This window comes from Bufo bufo, chromosome 4 (genome assembly GCF_905171765.1).
Source record: "Bufo bufo chromosome 4, aBufBuf1.1, whole genome shotgun sequence".
Lineage (NCBI taxonomy): Eukaryota > Metazoa > Chordata > Amphibia > Anura > Bufonidae > Bufo > Bufo bufo.
The window spans coordinates 481372674-481392157 of record NC_053392.1 but is presented as its reverse complement, the minus strand read 5'-3'; the positions used below and the strand labels follow the sequence as shown (position 1 = coordinate 481392157).

The following is a 19484-nucleotide window of genomic DNA, read 5'->3' as shown; positions in this document are numbered from 1 at the left end:
CACCCTCTCCATGGAAAAGGATGAAATCCACTGTAAAAATGGACATGCTGCAGATTTTGAAATTGCAAATACCGTACCTTTTCCACTGCATTTTTTTTTACGCCTGTGTATGAAAATTCTGACATTCTCATCCTCTTTGATGGCACTGTACAACGCTGCCCCCTTGCCCAGCCCCCAGCCAGTTTTGGCTCAGTGAGTTCCATCTGTCTTCTTTCAACTTCGGTCCCCACATGAAAAACTTCTGGCATGGAGACAGCGGTGAAGTGTCCCTAAGCGACATGTGACCCAGCACGCTGGGACCTGAGATTGGCTGCGGCGGCGTACGTGACCCTGTCCATGTTGGAAGTTTATACGTGGGGACAAAGTGCACTGAAGGTGGCTGGGACCCCCACATAGCAGGATAGAGTGGCGAGTATGCTTCTCTTCACAGGTCTGGTGGGGAGGGGGAAGGGGATTTAAAAAAAAAAAAAAAAAAAAAAAAAAAGGGAATTCTGGACAATCCCTTTAAAATGTTGGTCTGCAAAATACATTTTACACTGTGTTTAAAGCAATAAATGAAAGCAGTACGAAGCTGCTGGGGCTCCACAGCCACAACCTGATACAGCGTTACTCTCTTCCATGTGGTTCTGTCTGGAGCTGTAGTTCAATTCACTTGAATGGTACCAGACACCAAACACATGGACAGCCATGCTTCAGGTAATAGATTAAAGAGGACCTCTCACCTCTCCTGACATGCCTGTTTGAATAGCTTCATGCATTCCCCATGTAACAATAATTCTGGAGCATCTATTCTTATGGCTCCATGTTGTGCCGTTCCTTTATTATTTGCACTAGAAGTTATGAATGAATTGCGATGAGCCTTTAGTAAGGGTACAGAGGGGGGTAACCAGGTGTGGGTGTGTCCCTGCACAGTCTGACTCTATCCAATCAGTGCTGCCATTGTCAGTCTCTGCAGGTACACCCCCCCCCAACTGGTTACCTCCCTCTGTACCCTTACTGAAGGCTAATAGCAATTCATTCATAACTTCTAGTGCAAATAATAAAGGAACGGCACAACATAGAGCCATAAGAATAGATGCTCCAGAATTATTGTTAGTACGTGGGGATGCATGAAGCTATAAAAATAGGCAGGTCAGGAGAGGTGAAGGGTCCTCTTTAACACAGGCTGCAGCACTTCAATGAAACAGGAGTCCCTTCATTCTGCTGATTCGTGAGGTTCCTGGCAGTCGGACTCCCATTGGCCATGGAATGTGTATGGAGGTGTCCTTTCTCCCCCAATTGCAGATGGTAGGGGAAAGAAGGGTCGGGTATGTTGGATTACAACATGCCCGATTCCTTGTTCTCACAGGAGATAAGCAGTCACCACAGGTGTCTGGCAGCAACTTACTCCCCTCTCCCGTGACTGAGTGTGAAGGTGTATGGTCAACAGCTATGTAAAGTGTATGGACAGCATTATATTGCCGATCTTACCTCAGATATAAAGTATAGGGTGCCACGGTGCCTATAGAGCCGTGCTGATGGCTGTAACTGAATAGCTCTAGTGAGGTCACTAAGTGCTTCACTAATCCGACCCAGTGGAGACAAAATCTGTAGACGGAAACATAAAAAGTGTCAAAAAAAAATTAAGAAAAAAAATGATATAATATATTAAAAAGCTAAAACTATGGGGGTCATTTATTAAACAGAAATATACCTAACCTAGGCACATTTCTGGCGAAGATTTTTTGCTTCAAAGGTTCTTTGTGCCGCAATCTGCAACTTCTCCCCGCTCATGCCAGGTCTAAAAAAAAGGGGGGCGTGGTATGGGCATGGAAGGGGACGGGCCGGCAGGCTCGTTTGAGTCATCATTTTCTAGTTCTTTTTTAGACGTAGAAAATGCTCTAAATGTAAGGCTGGGTTCACACTTGAGCGTTTTATAGCGCGTTCAAACGTGCTGTAAAACGCTTAACACATGAAAACCAATGCTTCCCTATGGCCCTGGTTCTCACTTGAGCGTTTTACAGCGCGTTTGAACGCGCTGAAAAACGCCCTACGCTCAAACAAGTTCTTGAGCTTCTTTGGGGCGTTTTGACGCGCGTTTGTGGCCATAGGACACTGCAGTCAATCACACAAACGCGCGTCGAACGCGCGTTCACTATTGCGAAAAACACGCATAAAAACGCGCATATAAAATGCGCTCAAGTGTGAACCCAGCCTAAGCCTGCAAGGAAGTGGTCTTACATTTAGAATCGGCACTGGATGCGCCGACGTTATGTAGAGGCCGGCGCCGCTCCATAAATTCAGCGATCCACCACCAGCGCAGGGGCTTTATTAAGACTGGTGTCTAAAATGCTGGAACTGCCTGCCGCATCCGTCAAAACGCATGCAAACTGATGGCATTTGTCATACAGATCAGGATCCTGATCCGTATGACAAATGCATTGAAATTCCGTCTCTCTGGTGTCATCCGGAAAAAAACGGATCCGGCATTAATTTTTTTGCACATTTTTTGCAGTCTGAGCATGCGCAGACTGCAATGCCGGATCCGTTTTGCCGGAACACTCAGGGCCGGATCCGGCATTAATGCATGTCAATGGGAAAAAATGCCGGATCCGGCATGTGTTCCGGAATTTTGGACGGAGATAAAACCGCAGCATGCTGCGGTATTATCTCCATCCTGAAAATTAAAAAAGACTGAACTGAAGACATCCTGATGCATCCTGAACGGAATGCTCTCCATTCAGAATGCATTAGGATAAAACTGATCAGTTATTTTCCGGTATAGAGCCCCTAGGACGGAACTAAATGCTGGAAAAGAATTATAACGCTAGTGTGAAAGTACCCTTAAGTCACACAATTAAACAGGAAATACTTTGTAGTTACATTGTAGTTTCCGGATTAGGTGAATGTACGTCCATGCAGAGAGATTCCCTGGGTAGAGGTTCTCCTACTAGAAGAAACCACTCTAGCAATATGCATTTTTGCTGTGTTTTAAAGGGAACCTGTCATGATGAACAGGATATCTGAGCTACAGGCAGCATGTTATAGAGCAGGAGGAGCTGAGCAGATTGATATACTGATTTCTGGGAAAAGACTCAGTAACACTTGTATTTTAGTCATTTATATCCCTGCTAATTCTGGGCTTTGACATCAAGGAGGCAGTCCTATCAGTGATTGACAGCCTACCTCTCACAGGTAAGGCTGTGTATACAGAGATCGCTGTCAATCACTGATAGGACCTCCTCCTGGACTTCAAAGCTCAGAATGAGCAGGAGATTAAATGACTAAAATACAAATTATCTAATATATAAAGCTGAGTGTATGCGTATGTATATCCGCTAAAGGAATCTGCACCGTTGCATTTACAATCACGAAAGGTACATCAGGTGTCCAGGAAGGCTTTAGACCGGGTCTCTCAACGTACAGTTCCTGAGATATTCCAAAAAAATGCATTTGCCAATAGAAGCTTGGTCACATGACCCTTATCAGCCAATAGACGCTCGCAGGCCGTTGGCCTTCACATACACCGTTTGACACGTCCATGAACCGGTTAGGCCACGGCCCCTCCCCTCAGAAGATCAACTTCTGTCAGCTGCAGAGGTGGGAGGGACGGTGACTTTCTTCCTGCAGCTCACACTTAGACAGCACAGTGCTGCTGTCAGAGTGAGCGGTTCAAAAGGACATCCTTGTGTCTGTTCAGGCCCTGCGCTAGACAGAGGACAGGGAGTCTGAAAGCCGGACTGTCCGGCCTAAAACTGGACCTCTGGCCACCCTAGGGGCAGGCTGCTGTGGAGGTCACAGTTAAGGGGATGGTCCGCTATGGAGGTCAGTGTTAAGGGGCAGATTGCTGTAAAGGCCACTGTTAAGGGGGTGGGCCCCTGTGGAGGCCACTGTCAAGGGGGTGGTGTGTTGTGAAACTCACTGTTAAAGGGGAAGGCTGCTGTAAAGGTCAAAGTTAAGGGGGTGGACTGCTGTGGAGGTCCAATTTTAAAGGGACGGGGCACTGTGGGGGGGAAGTCAGTGTTAAGGGGGCGGGGGGCTGTGGAGGTCACTGTTATAGTGGATAGTGATGATATCTTTTAACGACACACACAAACATTAAATTAAATAGATTAAATATACCCGAGCGAAGCCGGGTACTTCAGCTAGAACAGAATATTGTCCCATAAAACTATATAAAATCTATTTTCTCAGCTCCTCCTGCTCTATATCTATATCATGCTGCCCGCAGATTAGGTCACATTTTCATGGTGACAGGTTCCCTTTAAAACGACAACTAATGCAGCTATTAACATATATATGCATATTTAACATATTTTACGATACTCTATTTAGAGCATTTCTCCAAACGCAGCTAAATGCCCTGTGGAAATGGCTGTGCTCAAGGAACCTGGCACAAAAAGCTGCCTGGTAAACAGTAAACCCACATATACCTGAAGGTGAAGAAATCTCACTGGATGAAGAACAAAAGCAGAGCAAGTTTGTTACATTCTGCTTCAATTGTTCTCCATTTTGAATATTACTTTGCAATCAGTGAAAGAAAACAAGCATTCTTCTTTATATTAACCACTTCTGGACCTGTTGACATTTGAGGTATAGGGGTGTCCGATTTATAAGACATATATGCAGTTGGCTAATAGGTCTGAGAGTGGACAATGCTGTAGCTGCCATGGGATGTGTGCAAGTCCAGGGTGTAACATATGAGAAGGTTTTCTTACTTCTGCTCTCTGCTCAAATACTTCTGGGTGATCAGGTTCCAAGCTGATGACACGGCTCAGTTCAAATAATGCCAATTCGGCATTTTTTATATCCTTAAAGACAGCAAAGGAAAATACATGGTGAGCTATGGTAAATGAACCCAATCCAGCAGCACAAAAGATAAAGCAATACATGTCGGAAAAATCCCTTAGATAACTACCCCCAGATCTGCAGTCTGAATGCGGAGGAGCTGACCATGGACTAGTCTGCTTGACTAAACTGTGCCAAGAATGGATATACTGTATGTCCTATCTCGTCTTGGCTTCGAAATCCAAGACTGTGAAAGTGGCTACTTATCGGCGCTCAACTAAATGTAGAGAAAATAAAGATCAAAATCAGCAAGAGCATACACAGCGATGGCATCCGGTGGGAAGCCTTTGACAGATAGAGCTACCCCCACGCTGAACCACTCGTGGCCCAATTTATCAAAATGGTGGGAGCTGCATACAGTCCTCTGAACTCTGGTTCACTTACATTGACTATGGAACTTTCATTAGGTGGACTTAAGGCTAGGTTCACACCTGAGTGTTTTACAGCGTGTTCCTACGCGCTGTAAAACGCTCAACAGGCAAAAACCAATGTTTCCCTATGGGCATGGTTCTCACCTGAGCGTTTTACAGCGCCTACGAACTCGCTGTAAAACGCCCTACGCCCCAAGAAGTACAGGAGCTTCTTTGGGGCGTATTGTCGCGCGTATTGTGGCAGTTTTTCATTGGATGCCTCTGTGGTTAATCACACAAACGCGCGTACTACACGCGTTTCCAAAATACAAAAACGCCCCAAAACACGCCCCAAAACACGCCTCAAAAACGCCCGATAAAAACGCCTGTAAAAAGCGCTTATTGAATACGCTCAGGTGTGAACCCAGCATAAAGGCAACAATGCAGCCAGTTATCCATAGACCTGTTACAGAATGCTAACTGTGAATTAAAAGAATTGTCCACCTTTTAGATACTGATGACCTACTATCCTCCAGCGCCCCTACCAATCAGCAACATAACAGGGGATGCCACTGTGTAGAGGCTATGCTGGCAGTGCCATGCACATTAACTGGGGGACAGAACAGAACACTTACATGGTGACCTCCTAGTCATCTTTTTAGCTGCAGATCTGCTAATTCTTGGGCTGCACTTCTGCCTTCCAAGATGGCCACACCACTTGTCAGAGTACCTGGTGTACAGTAGCCCAAGACACTTCCAGCTTGTCTAACCTTGCTCTTGGATTGACCAGCACTGTTTACATGATTGGTGCTAGCCAATCCGAGGCCAGCAGGAAGTCTCTTGGGCTACACCAGGTAGTCAGACAAGTGGTGTGGCCATCTTGGATGGCAGAAGAAGAGCCTGGGAATTAGTGGATCTGCAGCTGAAAAGATGAAAATAACGGCACCATGTAAGTGTTTTATTCTTTCTCCAGTTACTGTGATTTTCTTTTAATAAAGTAAAAGCTACTAAACCACTGGTAAAAAATATGGACACAAGTTCATTTTGGTACATACAGTATACTAAGGCAAAGACATCTTAGTAAATGGGAGCCTGGAGGGTCAATTTAAGGGATCATTCACATGACCGTATTGTGGGTCACAAATTTCGGTCGGCAATACATGGATTTGGACCCAGTGACTTCAATGGGTCCGTGATCGGCAAAATACAGCAAAAGATAGCGGAGGCACGGATCGGAAGGACACAAACACTCGGCGCTTCCGTGGGCTTTCGGGTCCGTGCTTCCACACTGCAGAAGATAGGACATGTCCAATCTTTGGCCATATTTTGCAGATCACAGACCCATTCAAGTCAATGGGTCCGCACCGGAATACAGGATTCACAGGGCTGGTGCCAGTGCATTGCGGACTGCTATTTGCAGTCCACAACTAAGACATGGCGACCATACGGTGTGGATAGTGGACATACTGCAGAAGACAATTCAGGGAAAAACACAGATTATATAGATCAGTCCTGATATCAATATCAGAGTAAGTAATCCCTAAAAAGTTAAAATGAGGAATATATAAGACGTTAACATCACAGGAGTTTCTACACTTACCTGAAGGCCTTTTTTACCATAAGCTATTCCTCTGCCATATATTGCACTTACAAGATCTGCGTTCTCCTATTAAGAGACACGAAAGCCAATACGGTATATTAGTTTCTAGGAAAGAAGGGTAAGTACTGCTGAAACTCTCTTCCTGCCCCAGAAAACTTACTGTACATAAAGCCCTGGAGAATCCCTTTAAGCTGCTCATACACTTGAACATGTTGAAATTGAACATGCCCTACCCTTCCTCACTTCTTTTCTGTGACATCTGCCAAAGTTCACTCACTAATACGTTGGCAGATGGCAACAGCCATATCCTAATACTGGAACAGATGTTACAACACCTAAATATAAGGGCCAATAACATTCCTAATAAGCAGCTGCAAAATCTATCACTAAGCACCAATAAATACAACCAAGCACACTGCAAACAAAGTTATATATAGAAAAATAGATATTTTATTGAATACAGGATAAAAAACAAATATATGATATCGACAAATCAGCCAGATGGAGGTGCTACAAATCTGGTCATTTGTACACTAGCGTTACAATATAATAGCAGTAAATGTAAGTACAAACCAAAATATGGTACTGCAAATGGTATATAACAACAATTACGGTATACAGATCAAGAAGTAAGCGCCTCCCAAACACCCCAACACGTGTTTCACGTCAGCTTCCTCAGGGGAATTTTTTACATTTCTTTTCCCCTGAGGAAGCTGACGTGAAACACGTGTTGGGGTGTTTGGGAGGCGCTTACTTCTTGATCTGTATAATTGTTATATACCATTTGCAGTACCATATTTTAGTTTGTACTTCTATCTACTGCTATTATATTGTAACGCTAGTGTACAAATGACCAGATTTGGGACACCCATGTGGCTGATTTGTCGATATCATATATTAGTTTTTTATCTTGTATTCAATAAAATATCTATTTTTCTATATATAAGCAGTGTGCTTGGTTGTATTGATTTGGCGTTTACCAACACTGGTTCCAGAAAACCTGCAAGTGTAAATGTGCTGCCGATTACCCAATGAATGAGCAAAACACTTGTTTGCTAGGTGAAATGATCTCTCATGCAGAACATTAAATCATCATTTTTGGGCAGCGGTTCATGATGTGTAAGTCACAATCTGCTGCCCAAAAACAATTAATCTATGGAAGGATGAGCCATTGCTCGTCCCCATACAGTGGAGGAGATTGCTGCAATTTCCTTCCCAATAATTGCCTGCCAGGTCTGGCTGTGTAAATCCAGAATATGCTGCCCTACTATACATCAGTCAGTGATACATTATACGTAAAAATAAGATACCGTCTGCCAAGAGATTAAAAGGACTCAAACGTACCTGAAGCATCGAGGAGAAATGCTTTACAGCTTCATCGTGCAGACCACTGCCTACTAATACATATCCTATAGCTTGAACATGAAGAAAGAAAATATGGAATCAATGCCTGACAATGAAACAACCCACGAAGATATGTCCGCACAGAGATTATACCAAACCAGGAATCAATTCCATACAAAGGGTAGAAAGATATCACAAAATGGCATTAATGGTACAAGTCAATGCAAACACACTGATCAAAACTTCTGAGGCAACAAAAGGCTTATGAAATGATAGCGACACAGGGAGACAACTCCTGCAGATCCTGTATACGACAAAATGGTGGTGGGAGGATTAAGAGTGATGGACATTACAGTTGATACTTCTTAACAAGCAAAATTGTTCCGTCAAGCAAAGTTTTGATGGGGGCGAGTTCAAAGTTTCAATATTCTCTAAATAAAGACTTACCAAGTTCCTCATTTGTATCTTGATCGTCTGTGACAAATGGCAATCTCTTCTGCTCGGCTAGACTCTTAGCTTGGCTCTGGAAATAACAAAAAAAAAAAAAACTGTTAGCATGACCAACATAACAAATCCCTAAAATGATACCATCAATAGAAAAGTAGTGAAATGTAAGGTCACATCCACAGCCTAATGTAGACTGCTGGCCAGAGAGGGAGGCTCCTCGTTCTAGAACATAAAAGGCATTCTAAACTGGTGACCTACATTTATGACGTCCATATGAAGTAAAATGGCCTGTGGACAGGGGTGGTCTTCACAAGACAACCCAACCCCTTTGACAACAGAATGGAGGCAATTTCCCCCTTTTCACGTTTAACTAAGAATTCTGAGACGCTATATACATGAAATAACAAAATCAGTCTAAAAACATCAGAAGTAAAATATCTGCAGTTATTCAACTCTCTAGAAAGCTTAAAGGCCATGAATACTGTTTTATTAATTTGCACAGATTATGGGCTTAAAAAAAACAGAATCATTTTTGTTTTGTGAAAACTTTTGAACAGCTGGCTACAGCAGCCTGCATGTGCTACAATACATGGCAGCTGCAGAAGACCATTCTGTGCCAAATCCATCAGACAGGCTTTCTGAAAGCTCAGTCTCCTGAACGATCATCTAAGCTGAATTCTGATCAAATCAAGGTTGATCAACTTGAAAATATTTGATCCAAAAGGGTCTCCAAAGAATTTTAAACCTCACACAACGTCCTTTACAAGCATAATACAATACCAGGATTTTTTCTGTGTTCCGTGAAATAATGGATTCACAAGCTGGGGATCCTCTTGGCTCACAGTCCATTTCGCGGAAGGTAAAAAATGCTGAATCTGTGAAAAGAAACGTGTGCTTTATTATAAGCCACTGTACCTTGTCAGTGGTTTCTAAACAGGTTCAAATAGCACAAAAATGTAATAAGACATGGAGGCCGCTTCCAGAGAATTAGGCTACCAGTGTCATAGACCTATGACCAAGGCCAGTTCTAGTAGTAGAGCAAGTGATAATCAAGGCCAGTAGCTGATCAGCGAGGGTCCTGGTGAGCAAGGCCAGCTCTAGACATACATGTACTGGAACCAAATGAATATACGGGAAGCACAGGAACTATGACCAGAAGCATGAGCAGAAGCAGGGATCTTCTATGCTGCAGATACAGCTTGGTTTGCTGACAGTGAGATGCATGACGAGTAATGAGTGGAACCTATAACTCGGGGCTGGAAAAAAAAAACTGGTGGAATAAACCCCTAGTGGTTGTACCAGGACTGACACATATCACCTACCCACAGGATAGACAAGTATCTGATTGGTGAGGGTCACTGCTGGGTTTCCAACAATCTCGTCTCCCCAATGAGCAGTAGTCTACATGTGAGACCACCGTTCCACTGCATTATGTCAGAACAATTGAGTAGATCCGAGGGCTGGCAGGGACACACAGCATTATAAATCATATGCTGCCAGAGGAGTGGAGATCAGGACGAGAAATCACTCACTCACTAAACTCACGCATGCCAGTCTGGCCTTCTAGTAGAGATGTAGAAATCCCGGACGTGTACTGGCCGCTCACAGGGTTGATTTCACCCCTTTAAAAGGTCATGAGGAAATGATCAGTTTAATCAAATTACACATTTACAGGGTAATAATTCCATACCAAACAGATCTCATTAGGGAGGGTCAGGACCTACATATGTCCACACGACCTACATCTTAGGCTTTTCTTACACAGAACCAGACACAATTACAGGAACCAGAAGACACATAACCCAATTATTTTCCTACTGCTTCATAAGGCCATGGAACACTTGTAAATTCAATGTTCTTTGACTCATATATATCAGGTTAGTAAAGCAATTTTAAGAACAGTTTGACAAACTTCTACTTAAACTGTGTGCTTAACCGTCAAGATACCGGTCCACCTTACCAGCACTGAGTTACGTTTGGCTATTACTGTATGTAATGCTCCTGTTACAACTCAAGGGTAATATGCAGTTTTCAGCCTAGAAAACCACTGGAAGAGGTTGTATATTATTCCTCATATTCGTATTTTCTCTTACCGAGGATGACTCGGGATTGGGAGCGACTTCCAAAAGGTGGCGCTAGTGAGACAGTTCTCTTTCCCTGGGAGGTACCTCTTTGCATATTATTTTCCGATTGAGAATTGCCACCAGGGCCGTCTTCAATGCGGGGCAAAAGGGGCAGCTACCCCAGGCCCAGCTGCCTCTTGAGCCCCGCTGGCCACTGGTGATGTGGGTGGTGGCGGCAGGGTACAGGGAGATGAGCGCTTCCATTGTGGAAGCGCTCATCTTCATAGTCACCTGTATCGCTGTATCGCCGTCCTCAGCGATACAGATGGAAGTGCTGCGGCGGGGCAGGGGAAGGAGAGGCGTCTCCCTTCCCCGTTCCTCTGACAGGCCTGAGCGGTACAGCGCGGGACACAGGCTGGAAGAGGCCTGCATCGCATCGCTGCCAGCCTGATGGAGGTAAGTATAAGTGTTTGGTACTACTACTGGCACACTATGGGGGCACCTGTTACTGGCACATGATTGGGGGGCATCTATGGGGGCACTTGATACTGGCACATGATTGGGGGGCACTGTGGGGGCATTTCGTACTGGCACATTATTGGCTGGCACTATGGGGGCATCTACTGAGGCCACAAAGAAGGGGTATTTTATATGGTGGAAGGGGGGAGAGAAACACTATGGGGGCTTTTACTGAGGCCACAAAGAAGCAAGATTTTATATGGGGGGCACTAAGAAGGGGTATTTTATACTTGCAAATTATGGGGGACACAGGGCATCTACTGGGGCACTATATATGGGGCATTTTATACTGGTACATTATGGGGGGCACTAGGAAGAAGGGGGGAGAGGAGCACTATGAGGGCATTTACTGGGAGCACTATATAGGGGTATTTTGTACTGGCACATTATGGGGGTACTATGGGGACATTAGCTCAACGGTGGCATTAAAAGGAGGTATTTTTTGCACTGGCACATTATAAGGAGTATTATTACTACTGGGGGCATTATGATGGCTTTATTACTACTGGGGATCTATGGGGAACATGATTACTAGATATCTGATTGAGACTATTGGTGACAACAGTCCCACTGATATTTCAAGATTTCAAAGCTGTGAGTGGCCCACAATGAAAGAGTGTGGGGAAATATCCTTGTAAAATATAACCTTTATATGATATACATTAAAATATACACCTGAAGATGCATCACAATACAAAACATATATAGTCAAGGGGTTCTAGGATAGATACCCCACTGCTGGTAGAGAAAAAAGACAACACTTAGCACTGGTGCGCATGTGTAATGCTAACAGTGTTACCCAGCCAACACAAATGCAACATGTATTGGGGTTCTAGGACGGATACCCCACTTCTGGTGGAACAAGGATAAAAATGTAACTGCTGCGCCTGTGTGGACACAAGCAATCTTACCTGACCGACCAGGTGACTAGGATCAGCGTGGCAGGGGAATCAGGCCTGATGGAAGGGAGTGTAGACAAGGAATACAGTCATGAGAGTGTGGATGCTGTGCCCTATATCACCCTATATACTTGGTAGGATTGGGGCCTACTCCCATGCTGCCTGTCTACACAGAGCACTCGCCCTGAAAAGAGCGACCCCGTCCGGATACCTGTCCCTAGTTATGGACCTGAACCCTAGTATAGTAAACAAAAATAAATGAAGTGACTACAGGCCTCCCGACGTGGCACGTTTCTGTCGTGTCGACTCCTCAGGGGGATACAGTACATGTAGAGACAAAACACAAAAAATACCGTCTATGACCGCAGGTAGCAGTAAAACATATGCTGCAGTTGGACGGTTGCATTAGAGACTAGACCCAAAGTTCAAAGTCAAAGTCTAGGGGCAGGCATCCATGGTGCAGGATTGCCATGCTACAGAGGAATAGACGCTTCTCTGCTCCTTGGTGTGTGAGGATCTGGTGGTCCTCGCTAAAGGTAATATCCCTATTGTTAAGGGGGTTCCTCAACCTATACCAGCCACCAGGTGGCTGGTATAGGTTGAGGATCCCCCTTAACAATAGGGATATTACCTTTAGCGAGGACCACCAGATCCTCACACACCAAGGAGCAGAGGATCCCCCTTAACAATAGGGATATTACCTTTAGCGAGGACCACCAGATCCTCACACACCAAGGAGCAGAGAAGCATCTATTCCTCTGTAGCATGGCAATCCTGCACCATGGATGCCTGCCCCTAGACTTTGACTTTGAACTTTGGGTCTAGTCTCTAATGCAACCGTCCAACTGCAGCATATGTTTTACTGCTACCTGCGGTCATAGACGGTATTTTTTGTGTTTTGTCTCTACATGTACTGTATCCCCCTGAGGAGTCGACACGACAGAAACGTGCCACGTCGGGAGGCCTGTAGTCACTTCATTTATTTTTGTTTACTATACTAGGGTTCAGGTCCATAACTAGGGACAGGTATCCGGACGGGGTCGCTCTTTTCAGGGCGAGTGCTCTGTGTAGACAGGCAGCATGGGAGTAGGCCCCAATCCTACCAAGTATATAGGGTGATATAGGGCACAGCATCCACACTCTCATGACTGTATTCCTTGTCTACACTCCCTTCCATCAGGCCTGATTCCCCTGCCACGCTGATCCTAGTCACCTGGTCGGTCAGGTAAGACTGCTTGTGTCCACACAGGCGCAGCAGTTACATTTTTATCCTTGTTCCACCAGAAGTGGGGTATCCGTCCTAGAACCCCAATACATGTTGCATTTGTGTTGGCTGGGTAACACTGTTAGCATTACACATGCGCACCAGTGCTAAGTGTTGTCTTTTTTCTCTACCAGCAGTGGGGTATCTATCCTAGAACCCCTTGACTATATATGTTTTGTATTGTGATGCATCTTCAGGTGTATATTTTAATGTATATCATATAAAGGTTATATTTTACAAGGATATTTCCCCACACTCTTTCATTGTGGGCCACTCACAGCGAACATGATTACTAGTATGGGCACTATGGGAGCATTATTACTTCTGGGGCACAGTGGGGACATGTTGGGGGCACTGTAGGAGCACTATTACTACCATGTGTGCTCTAGCAGAGAATTATTCCTATTGGTGGGACTTTTTGGAGCACTATTACTGTGGGGGCACCTTGGCACAGTACCAGCTTAGCACAATTATTTTTGGGGGGACGTTATGTTTACACTATTAGTGTCAGGGGCACTATTTTCTGGGTGCAGTTATTTTAGGGCACTGTGTGCCAATAATTATTGAAGGGCACTATCTGCATGGAACTAGTATTATCAGAGGGTTTATCGGTTTCTGCAGTATAGTATTGGGGAGCACAGCGGCACAGTATTGGGGGTGGTAGGATGATTTGTCTAGAAGATGGGAGGATGATGGAAAAGTAGTAAACTAAGATTTTGTTTGTCAAACTGCAGAGATGAGAAATGGCTGAAAAATGGTGGTCTGGTCTGAAGGGAGAAGATGAGGAAAAAGAACATCTACATCAAACAGACGTCACTGGAGAGGTATGGGGCGCTGTATTACCCTGCATGTAGGGGTGGATGGAGGGGTTAGTAGTACAGTACTATCTGCACATTGTAAAAAAAAATAAAAAAAATAAAATACTATATATTTGAATCAGAAGTTGTGCTTTTTTAATTTTTAGAATAATGATACAGCCAGTTTATTTGATACTTTTGTGCTGATAATTTTTTCCCCTCTATATTAAGGGACACTATAGTCACCAGAACCACAACAGCTAAACGTAGTAGTTCTGGTGTCTATAGCATGTCTCTGCAAGCTTTTTAATGTAAACACTGCCTTTTCAGAAAAAATGGCAGTATTTACATTACTGCCAAGGAACACCTCTAGAGGGCACTCATCATTATTAAAGGTTACTACTCTATGAGGTGTGTGGATTTTTTTTGCGTGTGTGTGTGTTGTGGTGGAGGGCGTGATTGCATGCTAGGGTGTGGGAAGGCGGGATCCAGGGGGCCCAAGTAAATTCTTGCCCAGGGTCCAAATCAATATTAAAGACGGCCCTGATTGCCACTAAGTCTCCATACACAACTAGTTTCCTTAAAGAGGTTTTCCAACTGTTTTATGCAGAATATCAGTCCTCAGTACAGGTCATCAGTATCTGGTTAGCTGTTTGAGGGAGTCATTGCACTCTGGTGAGCACTGTGGCCTCCTCACAGCCCACCAAGCACAGTGACGTACATTGTATATCGGCTGTGCTTGGTATCGCAGTTCAGCCCCATTCACTTAAATGGGTCTGAGCTGCACCTAGGCCATGTGATCGACCCATTTTGTTTTTTTTGCATTTTTATTTTTTCCTCCCCACATTCCAATAGCCATGACTTTTTTAATTTACTGTTCATATAGTCATTTGAGGGCTTATTTTTTGCAGGATAAGGGCTCATTCACACGATCACGCCGTGTTTTGCAGTCCGCAAATTGCTTATCCGCAAAACACGGATGCCGCCCATGTGCGTTCCGCAATTTGCGGAACAGAACGGATGGCCCATTATAGAAATGCCTATTCTTGTCCGCAAAATGGACAAGAATAGGACAAGTTCTATCTTTTTTGCGGGACCACAGAACGGAGCAACGGATGCGGACATTATTGGGTCCGCACCCATTCCGCAAAATTGTGGACACATTCATACGGTCATGTAAATGAGTCCCTAAGTTGTATTTTTTAAAGCCACCATTTCATTTACCATGTCTTGTATTGGAAAATGGGGAAAAAAATAAAATAATAATATATATATATATATATATATATATATTTATATATATATAATGGCGGCACCGGAAGAATAACACAAGGAGGGTGCTATGTCCAGGGATGTAGCAGCTTACCCCGTCAATGGAAGATGAAAAAACGGACAGCACTTCAGGTAAAAGCTAGTGGTGTTTATCCACATGGGTGAATAAACACCACTAGCTTTTACCTGGAGTGCTGTCCGTTTTTTCATATAATATATATATATATATATATATATATATATATATAACAACAATTCCAGCAAGGTTTTTTGGGTTTTGATATCACGGTATTGACTGTGTGCTAAAATTGACATGACATCCTTATTCTCTGAATAATCAAAATTTTCTTTGCACCAACGTTTTCTCACAACCATCACTTTTTATATTTCCGTCCACAGGGCTGTATGAGGGCTTGTTTTTTCTGGGACGAACTCTAGTTTTTATTGGTACCATTTTTGGGGTGAATACAACTTTTTGATCACTGTTGTTTTAAGGAGGGGGATAAGGTGACCAAAAAAATGGCAAATTGCATGTTTTTTTTCCGTTACGGTGTGCACTGCACATTTTGGCCAGGTCCCGGCTGTATTGCACAGCCTGCACCTGCAGCGTACGGAGCGGGTACTTCACGGTGGCTAAAGGGGTTAAAGGATTGTACACAAGGTCCTGTTTCTTTGTCTCCATATTCCTGTGATTCAAGATACCCAGCTCCAGCTGGCAAACGGTGATCACCAAGTGTTAGGGGGTGCAGCGTGACTAGTGAGGGGACAGAGGTTGGTGAGAAGATCGCTCCTTTGGAGTAAAGCAGGTGACACTTACTTTACTTCTTATTATTACTACCAATGTAGAGACCCTTTTTACGGTAATTTAAAGTAGCAGTGGGGGGCTTGGATTTTTGAGGTTCATGCACTCCAGGTCATTTCTCAGATTACGGTCATTAATTTCTGTTCTTTTTGTAGCGAGGAACGAGACCCGTTTGAACAGGTTGCTTCTGCTGTTTTTTCCGTAATCTTTATTTTTTGTGGATTTTGGAATGTGAAATTTCATCCTAGACTTTAATGCCATTTGAAATTCCCTTATGAAATCCGCAATAGTTAGGGTACGGCCACACAGGACAGATGTGGATTTGCCACCACAGATTTCATTACAAGCCATGTACATGGGATCTGAACAAACCTCTACCACATGCTGTGGAAATTTTCTGCACAGCAATAGACCTCTGGTGCAAGTTAGAGTGTAGACAATTCCTTTAAAGAGGCTGTCAGCAGGATCAAGCCTATTAAACCAGGCATACTGACTGGTAACATTGATCCTGCTGCATAAAACGATATCTGGATTACAAATACCTGTTTTGCCTTTCCACAGAAAACAGTTTTCTTCTGTAAATTAGAGTAGGGGCGAGCCATAGTCCCTCAGTGCACCTCAGGTCCCCCATTTTCCCAAGCATCCCTCCTCTTGATTGACAGGCCCAGATATCAGCATCTTCTCATTCGGCCCTGTGCGCCACATCTGCTCAGCTGATGCGGATATATTGCACATGCGGAGAAATTTGGGAGCAGAGCGCCGGCACGCTACCACAGAGCAAGGCGAGTGGATGGGGATACCTGGACCTGTCAGTCAACAGAAGGGGGGAGTGAAAAACTGTGACATTGAGGTGCACCAAAGGCACATAGGTGCACTGGAGCCTACATTAAAATATAGAGGAAACTCTTCTCTGGAGTGGCAAACTGGATTTTCACCATCCAAGCATTGTTTAAATTATCAGGGTCAACCCTATATCACAGGGATGATTCTGCTGGCATGGCCTGTTTAATAGGGGTTTCCTAGTTTCAAAGGAAACCTAACAAGCTGTAATAAAGAAAAAAAGATGACAGATGGTCAGGCAGGGCTAAGTTTTCCAGTCTCCGGGCTCATGCACACGAACATATTTTATTTCAGTGTCTGTTCCGTTTTTTTTTTTGCGGACCGTATACGGAACCATTCACTTCAATAGGTTCGCAAAAAAAAATGAAGTTACTCCGTGTGCATTCCGTATGTCCGTATTTCCGTTCCGCGAAAAAATAGAACATGTCCTATTATTGTCCGCATTATGGACTATTAGGGGCCAGCTGTTCCGTTCCGCAAAATACGGAATGCACACGGAGGTAATCCGCATTTTTTGCGGATCCGTTTTTTGCAAACTGCAAAATACATACGGTCGCGTGCATGAGCGGTGACGTCACATCGAAAACACATGACCGCTGCAGCCAATGCCTGGCCCCTTCAGTGCACCTGTGAGGCCAATGATTCGCTGCAGAGGTCATGTGTTGTCGAACTGAAGTCACCGCTGTGGCCACAGAACCGGCGTGGCAGCATGGGATCTGTCAGGCAATTGATCATCTTTTCTTTAGAATAGGTCAATCCCCTGAGTTGTCCAGTTTCTTCTTGAAACCAGACAGCCAAGTCGTATTGTGGTGGCAAGACTACAGTATGTCATTTTCATCATGTACTTAGCATAACAAGCGAGCGCTTCAAGGAAATCACAAACCCACCACAAAGGACAGGATGCTCGCTGTTTCAACATCTGCCGTCACCTCTTCTACACTTGAATGTGTCCGTCTCATTGCTTTGCTGACATTATAGTATGAGGAGAAACTGAAGAATTATGCACTTTGCCTCAGATTGGAAGCTGCTGAGCTAAAATTTCACACGTTGGGTTTGAAGGTGACAAACTCTATAAAGAAACACTGTTGGACTGTCAACCCCCTACAGATATCTGCTGAAAAAGTGGTTGCACATGCTAGGGCATTCCAGCTGGTAAGACGTCAGTCCACCTGCCCAGCCATTTGCTGTGGTGTATGTAATTTTTCTCCTACATATGCCAGTAATTGTCTGAAAAGTTGTTCTACTGGAACTATTGAAAAAGCCCGCTAGCAACCTGTCCTAGAATGTGAGCAGGACTGGTTGCCTCCGCTTTCAGAGCCGCCTAAGGGAGTGAGGCCTGACTACACTGTTCTACAACAGGTGGTTATGATATGATCCTGCCTACTATATGTCATCATGGCTGAGCAGCCTGACAGGAAAACCCACCAATATGTAGTAAATGCAACTGCCAGAGCGCAGTGAGGACCCTCACCGCCCTAGGCACCTCTTGCTGGCAGCCATTTTAAATAATTCCTGGAGAACCCCTTCAAGACATGTACAACCTCTTTCTACAGCTGTAACCGCCATCTCAATCTGACGTGCAAGTAAGCGTTTTTGGCTTTAAGTTTGTGAGATCCGTTCAGGGCTCTCACAAGCGGTCCAAAACGGATCAGTTTTGCCCTTACGCATTCTGAATGGAAAAGGACTCAGTTTGCCTCTGTTCCGCTTTGGAGGCGGACACCAAAACACTGCTTGCAGCGGTTTGGTGTCCGTCTGACGAAACAGAGCCAAACGGATCAGTCCTGGCACACAATGTAAGTCAATGGCGACGGATCTATTTTCTATGACACAATCTGGCACAATAGAAAACGGATCCGCCCTCCATTGACTTTCAATGGTGTTCAAGACGGATCCGTCTTGGCTAGGTTAAAGATAATACAAACTGATCCGTTCTGAACGGATGCAGATGGTTGTATTATCTGAACGGATCCGTCTGTGCAGATCCATGACGGGTCCACACCAAACGCGAGTGTGAAAGTAGCCTAATGGGTATGGCTTTGACAGGACCAAATGGGAATTATTATTTGTAGGGATGAGCGAATCAAGGGGCTGTATAGATTAGCGGAAATGGGGCACCATCATTACCAAATAATTAGGGGTGAGCGAATTGACATCAGAAGAAACATCCGAGGTCAATTCGCATAAAACCTTGTTCTAATACTGTATGGAGCAGGAGCTTCGTACAGTCTTAGAATGTATTGGCTCCGATGAGCCAAAGTTATTGCTTCGTGAAGTCTCGCGAGACTTTGTGCAATAACTTCATAAATTAATTTGTACTGTAAAAAAAAAATCATTTCCCGAACTCAGGCTCGGTTTCAAGTGGTACCTTGGAACAGAACCCGAGTTCGGGAAATGTTTTTTTACAATACAAATTAATTTATGAAGTTATTGCACAAAGTCTTGCGAGACTTCACGAAGCAA

General features: G+C 44.3%; 1 protein-coding gene across 2 annotated transcripts in view; it reads right to left on the bottom strand.

The window, feature by feature from the left end:
• Positions 1-19484, bottom strand: part of TTC13 (tetratricopeptide repeat domain 13) — a 78806-nt gene that overhangs the window by 53928 nt on the left and 5394 nt on the right. For both annotated transcript variants that reach the window (XM_040429536.1, XM_040429537.1), the window contains exons 2-7: positions 9349-9443; positions 8569-8644; positions 8122-8192; positions 6778-6843; positions 4698-4790; positions 1471-1587 (exon numbers count right to left, since the gene is read on the bottom strand). In XM_040429536.1, coding sequence (XP_040285470.1) covers positions 1471-1587; positions 4698-4790; positions 6778-6843; positions 8122-8192; positions 8569-8644; positions 9349-9443 — 518 coding nt within the window. The remainder of the gene's footprint in view (positions 1-1470; positions 1588-4697; positions 4791-6777; positions 6844-8121; positions 8193-8568; positions 8645-9348; positions 9444-19484) is intronic.